This window comes from Solanum pennellii, chromosome 7 (assembly GCF_001406875.1).
Source record: "Solanum pennellii chromosome 7, SPENNV200".
NCBI lineage: Eukaryota > Viridiplantae > Streptophyta > Magnoliopsida > Solanales > Solanaceae > Solanum > Solanum pennellii.
In genome coordinates, this window is record NC_028643.1 from 40,752,358 (window position 1) to 40,760,763 (window position 8,406).

General features: G+C 30.6%; 1 protein-coding gene and 2 pseudogenes across 1 annotated transcript; 1 reads left to right on the forward strand and 2 right to left on the reverse strand.

Annotated features, from left to right (window-relative positions):
- Positions 1 to 758, reverse strand: LOC107025792 (annotated as a pseudogene).
- A 77-nt stretch (positions 759 to 835) lies between these two features.
- Positions 836 to 1,754, reverse strand: LOC114077998. The gene is made up of 3 exons (XM_027918495.1): positions 1,246 to 1,754; positions 915 to 1,050; positions 836 to 850 (listed from the first exon to the last, which is right to left on the reverse strand). Exons 1-3 carry the CDS (start codon positions 1,752 to 1,754, stop codon positions 836 to 838), a joined length of 660 nt encoding a protein of 219 aa, XP_027774296.1.
- A 3,543-nt stretch (positions 1,755 to 5,297) lies between these two features.
- The window catches only part of LOC107025007, a 14,095-nt pseudogene continuing 10,986 nt past the window's right edge, over positions 5,298 to 8,406 (forward strand).

Below are 8,406 nucleotides of genomic sequence, written 5' to 3' on the forward strand. Positions count from 1 at the left end.
TTAAACATCTTTTGGCTTATTCCTACACGAACGCCTATTGTGACCTGCCATTCCACATGTGCTATATGTATTTTTCCCCTTAATCCTCGATAACTCTCTTGCTGTTTTTTTTTCGAGTCTTACTCTTTGGCCTGCCAGGAGGTCGTTTAAATTTTGGAGGTAATACTTCATCAGCAATAACGCTATCCGGAATCAACCATGCCTTTACATCCGGTAAAGGATGTATAGGCATATTATATGTCTTCAACATTGTCTCTGGTTTGTATAAATCTGAGCAATATTAATCTGGTGGTAGACTCTTCCATTTCAGTACAGCCCAAGCATGTTCACAAGGTATTTCCTCGTACTGAAATCTTCCAGAGGTGCAAGTTTTTTCTTTTAGACAGACTACAAAATATCTCCCATCATCATTAACATTGTGCACATATTCCGTTGACGGTACAACCTGCTCATTTATAAATACAATTAAATGAAATGCTGTTCATACTAATATATAATATACAATTAAACTTTTACACGTTTCTAAATATACAATTATTCTTAAATATTACCGTCATTCTTGTGCTCAGTGCTTCATTGTCTGCTAGTATGTCATGGTCTTTTCCAATCAATGATGTGAATGTGCAGGTTGCCTCCTTCTTGTAGTCATGATTCCATCTTCAAAATAATAGCCTTACCTCTTCGAGAAATTCAAAAATAGGCAATTCTCTCGCTGAAACAAGTGCGGCATTAATACTCTCAACAATATTTGGTGTCATGTGCCGTCCTCTATGTACTTGTGCATAACCAAGAGCCCATTTTTCATATCCAGCTAACTCCAAATACGCTTTCACTCTTATATCTTCTTTTTCTACAGTATCCATCAACATATCAAATTCATTCTTTGTGCAAGCTTTTGCCATTGTATAGAATACACCAGATAACTTCTCATGAGATTTTCTAAACTTTTTCTGAACGTTATTCCATAAATGGAACATACAAGCATAGTGTGGTACATTACTGTATACATTTGTAACAGCCTTTATAATGCTCTCAATTCTATCAGACACAACACACATGTTACTCCTCTCACCGTATGCTTCTTTAAGTTGCTCAAAAAACCAAGTCCACACAACATCATTTTCTTAATCAATAGTACCATATGCAAGTGGAAATATATGTCCTACAATAATATCAAAATCATATATTAAATATACATCAGATTCACGTATATACATATACATTATTACATATATATATATACCTGCGCCATCTGTCGTGCTTGCTGCAACAAATGTCCCATTATATGGACCTCTCAGATGACTAACATCCACCACGACTACTGGTCTACAATGATTGAATCCTTGGATAAATGTATTCAATGCAACAAATAGATACAAGAACTCATTATTCATACTCTTTTTCATACGTATATGAGACCCCGGGTAAGTGATATCCATCATATACAAATACGCAGGTAACTTTGCATATGATGCAGCTGGTGTACCCCTCAAAGATTTCAACGCTTTCTCCCTGGCCCTCCAAGCCAACATATAGTTAACATCAACTCCTAGATCAATCTTAACATCTTTTCTTATATCAGCTGGTGTATATTTACGCTTATGATCTACAAATTTAGGTTTCACAATCCCTCCTATTAAATATCTAGTTACATGTCTTTGCGAATAAACTCTATCTTTTAAAGGACATGTATGCTTTCCGTTGAATGCTCGAATTCTGAACATTCCAGATTTGTTGATATTAGAGGCCTTCATTAACCATTCACATCCTTTAGAAAAACATTCCAGAGTGTAACTGCATTATATTTTTAATATAGTATACAAATTTAGTTTACAATAGGCAATAAAAACATGTATACAGTTTAAAACTCAATATTTGAGAGGCACACTACCTTATTTAATTTGACCGAGTAGTTTTATACTGAAATCTCTCTTTAATCACATATCTTTCCATGACTGCTTTCAAAATTGATTTGTCCTTGTATACTTGATCAACCTCAACATGCTTATTAGATTCGTCTGAAATCACCCAAGTTGTATCAATCGATACAAATGCAACAATTGTATCCTCCGGTTCAACAACAATCTTACCATGACAATCATTTTCTGTAACAGTTGCCAACACCCCCATCTCTTTACACTGAGAAATCTGTCTATCACATGAATCCAAAATAGTTATACAAATAGGAAATTTGTTAAAATCAATGTTGGCCTTTTTTAGCATTACGTACACTCTGACGCCCATGTCCTTGTGTATAACCATTCGTTTATTGCTTTCTTCAACCTTGTACTCAATCTTCAAAGTCTTATTATTCATATCAACACCAATCTGTTTGGCAATAGTAGTATAAAAATTAAGAAACGTTGACTGTTCCTTAAAAACTACTCCCTCTATAGTATAGTCAATGTAACTATTTGTATCGTCCCATTTTCCAGAATGCATAACCAAAATACCTAATGAGCCCATTATCTGTACAATTATGAAAAGAAAATATATATATATATTTCAAATCATTCAAAGAGATCATATATATAATTAATACAACAATATTTATACAATCAAATTACAGAATTGATTTTATACTGTTATTCTTTTAATATACAAACACTACATCTACAATAGTATATAATTCTATCAAACGTAAAATACATGCTTTATGGATATATACAATTATGAACAATGATTACATATTTTCGCTTACACTGAACTTATTTATAATATACAAATACTGCGAATAACATATACAATTACATGAACAATATATAATTGTATATTACAAAATTCCAGCTTAACAAAATCAATTTTGAATTTTTTTTAAAACCACATCACAATAACGAACGAACACAAATCACAATTTCTAAATCCAATTTAACATTGTATAGTTAATGCAATAATAAACATGAATGTTCATCGAATTAAAACTTACCTGTATTCGATTGCAAAATTGCTGAACTTCAGTTTCACAAACAGCAAAAAAAAATTTATATTTTGTTTCACTTGCTGTATAATTCTTAGTTTTCTTGAAGTTTTTTTGAATTTGAACGTTTAGCTTAAAAAAGGGACGTTTCCCTAAAAGTGTGGCATTATATAAATTTATTGTTAGCATATTTAACGCTTCAGTTACAAACCATTTTTTAAATTAAAATTGTATAAATAAAAAAAACATTATATACAAAATTAAAGATACCTAAAATAACTAAACTATACCCATAGAATGTAATTAGGTAAACTATACCGATATACTGTTATTTAATCAAATAAGTTTGCCATATATGAAATTTATATGAAATGGCAAACATTCATAACTAATTATATAATAGGGGTATAGTTTAATTTATTTACCTTATGTAATTATAGTTTATTTTTTTTGCTATAATTAATGGGGTCCACAACCTATTATATAATCAATAGTATAAAAACTTGATTTTTTAATTTTGTATATAATTATACACAAAATAATTTTCTCTCTTCTTTTCACATTGCAACTTTTTCTCCTACATTTAATACTCCAGCTATCCGATTTGAATTTCAAATTGTTGTCCAAAATTAAATTACTCCCTCCCGAAGTTGAAGTCAATTTCGTAAGTACTCCTTAATTTTGGTTGTTTACCTCTTTTTTTTTCCTTATTCAAAATTTGTATATGTGTTCTGTTTATTATAATTTTTCATATTTTTTTATGAAATAATCGATTTTTTGTTCTTTATAGATCTAAAATTTGTCACACAATGAATGAATCATCTTCATCTTTGAGGATTACTAGAGGTATTCCTTTGCATGTCAATTTTGTTGACATTTTACCATCGTTTTCAACGGGGTTAACTCAAGATTTTGGGGTTGATGTAGGGTCTTTGGGAAAATCCAAACAAGTTCTACAAAAACAAACAATGGAAGAGTAGAGATCAAAGAAAAAAAAACGACCCTACGGCAGTTCAACAAGTTATTAACAATGCCAAAGCTAGAGGCATTAAAATTGTACAAGGAAGAAGAAAGAGGAAAGCTGTAAACATTGAATCAGAGGAAAATGCATCTGAAGTTGTCGGATGTGAAGAACATCATAATCATGAGGTAGTGTCTTAAAACACAAAGTCAGATACAATTTTTTGGTTACTTAGATGTCATTATACAAAAAATATTACTTAAGTATTGTATATAGTATATTGCATGTTTAGTACATACATGTTTAGTTATATATTTGTATATTTGCTTAATTATTATGTGTTTGTCGATTTGATTACTTTATACATAATTTAAGTTATGTATAATGAATAAATATACTAAGTCTTAATAGTGGTTTTAATAGTGGTTGTAGCAGATTGTATATTAAAGGCTCATTATTAATTTTGTTTTTTGTATATATATACAAAAAAGTAATTGGACTTAGTTATACAGATGGAAAAATTGTATATATGATTAGAATTTGTATATTCTATCAGTTATATACAAATTATTGAAGTTAGTATGTATTAAGTTTATATCCGTATAAAAAAATGATATGTACATGTCTGTTTCAATAGCTGGTAGTAGCGGATTGAATATTAAAGGCTCATTTTTTTTCTATACATATATACACAAAGTAATTGGATTTAGTTATGTAGATGGGAAAATTTCATATGTGATTATAATTTGTATATTTTAGTAGTTATATACAAATTATTGAAGTTAGTATATATTAAATTTATATATTATTGGAGTATATAAAAAGTCATTTAGACACTTGTATATAATGTCATGTTTAACTAATATATTCATGTACACATATCAATATACAAAAAAAGGTAAGTTCGTATATGTGTACATAATTTAATATGTGCATGACTTCTTTTTTTATTTTTGTTGTATATATGTAGCCTGTTTAATAGATGGGAAAATTTCATATGTAATTTGTAATTTGTATATTTTAGTAGTTATATACAAATTATTGAAGTTAGTATATATTAAGTTTATATATTATTGGAGTATATAAAAAGTCATTTAGACACTTGTATATAATGTCAAGTTTAACTAATATATTCATGTACACATATCAATATACAAAAAAGGTAAGTAAGTATATATATACAAAAATTAATCTGTACATGACTTCTTTTAAAATTGATTTTTTTTGTATATATATACCATGTTTATTTCATATACTTTTTTTTAGGTAGTCAGATATATTTGCAAGAACCGTGAAAAAAGGACAATTCACATGCAATGTTATACGCAAATGGACACATTGAATGAGCTTCAGAATAAACTGCCTCCAAATCAATATAATCGTATATGTACATCATCGTGTTTCGCACAGTTAACAACAATGAGACGATGTCACGTGCAAGCACAATTGGTTAGATGCATTATGTTGAGGGAGTTGGAAGGTAGTTCTGTCAATGCAATACTTTTTTTATATAAATGGCACAACGCTTCGATTCACAATAAGGGAGTTTGCCATTATTTCTGGTTTGAATTGTTCTGATAATGGTGCTGACTTCTACTTTGATACTGATCAACCCAATAGAATCATCGATCAGTATTTTCTAGGGAATTCTCCTGTCACTAAAGCTCGATTGGCTGAAGCTTTTAAAGCAAAGGTATGGGGTGACAATCAGGAAGATGCATACAAGTTTTAGATTCTATATCATATACATGAGTTTATCATGTCCGCAGAACCTACTACAACAACAATAGATAGGTTGGACTTTGATCTGGTTGAAACAGGTAGATTTATGGATTATCCGTGGGGTCGGAAGGCTTTTAATGAACTTGCTAAATCCATAAACAACAAGATAAAGCCATGTGGACAGTACTACAGAATTCAGGGCTTTCCACTTCCAATGCAAGTTTGGTTTTATGAATGTTGCTCGTATGTTGATGACAAGATTGCTGTCAAAGTTTCTAGTCACATTCTTCGGATTATCAATTGGGTGACTAAGAACGACCATCCTCCGTTTGATTATTTAATGAAAACAATTTTTAATGATGCAGATAATCCGGTATGCATTTACTTACTACAATTTGTAAATTAATGAAGTTAGTATACATTTACTTGCTACAATTTGTATATTACATTTTTATTATATTCACTAATAATTTTTCATGATTATGCAGATTAAGTTCAGAAATATTGAACCAACAGCAATGGAAATTAAAATCCTCCATCTTCCACCATCGACAGACCAATCAATTTCTCAGGGCCTGCAGACTGATCACAATAAAGTTACAGATCCGGATGATGATTTCCAAAACCCGCCCAGTATAACAAGCAGAAAAGGAAAAGAAAAAGTTATTGAATGTTCTTCACCGATTAGGAAAAATAAAAAGCAATCTGTTACAGTCATCTCCATCAACAAATCTTCAACAAAGGCGGTTAAGACATACACACGAAGATCAATGGCGCCCAAAGCCACACGATCACAGTTCATCAATATCAACAGTGTTGAGAAACACAGTGATGCAGGTACGTCACACAACAATAAACATGGAGAGCAGAAAGGTGTACAAGACAGAACACAAATGGGGCAAATCAAGAAGTCAACAAGCATTACCATTTCGCGTGATGAATTTGAAGCATTCAAAAAATCGGTAATCAATTATACGATTCAAATATATGTTAGTTGCAAAGATTATATACAAGTATTAATAAAATATGCACCTTTTTCACATAGGTCAATGACGAGTTCGCTGATTTGAGAAAAATGCTTGAATACAACTTCAAAACAGTGTTGAAAGCCATAAATTCCAAGGAATCACATGTATAAATTTTTAGTTTTAATTATTTATATACAATATAACATATACTAATGAATACAGTTGTATAATTATTTTTCAGGTTAACGTCGTTGATGATGATCAAGAATCACCCATCGGAGATTTTCATCACCAGCCCACATACACTCCACATGAACCCCAAAGTCAATCTGCAAATTTGACAGATCAAGAGGTATTATTTGACTACATTTATACATTAATTCAGTTTATACACATATTGAAATGAAATAAATTGTATATAAGTAAATTCAAGATTTTTTATTTTTTAGGTGCTAAATAATTAAGAACTATATACTAGTATAGCTCAAATTAGTATAAATCAGCATATTAGTTATTTTTATACTGAATATACTACAATATATTTTCTTATATTGTTTACATTTTTTTCAGGGTACATTTGAAGATGTAATGCAAGAAACGCATATCACTCATGTTCATCAGTCAAATACCAAGTCTTCAGAGTTAGGTGCACAAAAAAACCCGATAGGTCATCCAAGTGAATTAAAAGATCATGAGGTATCTGTAAATGATTATATACATTTTAAAATTTAGTATAATGGTTTATAATCAATTTGTTAGATATTTAAGTTATTATTTTCTGTTTAAGTTGGGAGATAACTTGAAAGAACTAAACCCGAATTCTGCACTGTTGGATCAAGTTGTTTTGGGTGATAATTTGAATGATCTAAGTGGTACTGCCTCACAAGATCAATTAGTGTTGTATGCTACTGTGGATGCCCAACAAAATGCACAAAGGGAAACTGAAAGTAGCTCAAACAGTCGGGTAATATATAACATACACAATGCTGCATCTCATGAGCGTATTGCAGAAGCAGAGGAGTCTATTATAGTTGCAGCGCCTATACAAATGGTATACATGCCTGATTCAAATCAGGAAACAGTTGTAACTGAATCACAGGATGAATTGCCAGACCATCTTCTTCCAAGCGTGAACACACTGCAAAACATTGTATTACAAAAACAAGTTGAAGCTGAAGTAACACCAATCCAGCTGTTAGGCATAGACGCCCAGGTCCATTCAACATATCTCCATACATGACTTCATTTGGGTCGGATGCTGGTAAGCAACAATTATTTATGTTTACATTATAATAAATAAGCATATTGTTTGCATGATGTAAATATTATATACATATCTTTATAGGTAGTTCGTCCCGACAACCAGTTGTGTTTTACATGAAACATCCTTTTGTTTCATTGTCTGATATGGAAGAGTCTGATTTGTTTTCAAATTTTTGGATATGGCTGAAAGAAGACTTACTCGTCAAGCATTACAAAAAGTAACATATTTATTTATTTTGTATACACTTGTATTTTTAATTGTTTGTTTTGTATAGTTATTTTGTATTATTTATAATAGGAACTATGCGGAGGATCGCTACAAGAAAGGAAAGGCAACATTACCACAATTGTTTAATTTTTGTGTAGCGACAATTGACAACAAGAATTGGTTCTACAATATCGGGTTTGAGTGCCAGTTGATTGATAACTCGGTATGTTTCCGTTTTTATTTATTAAAAATGTTTAAATTATATGAAATTGTATATTTATAACTTATAATATTATTACTCATTATATCTGTAACGACCTGTTTAGTCGTTTTGAGCAGCAGATTTTATTTCTGGAAAAACTGGCTG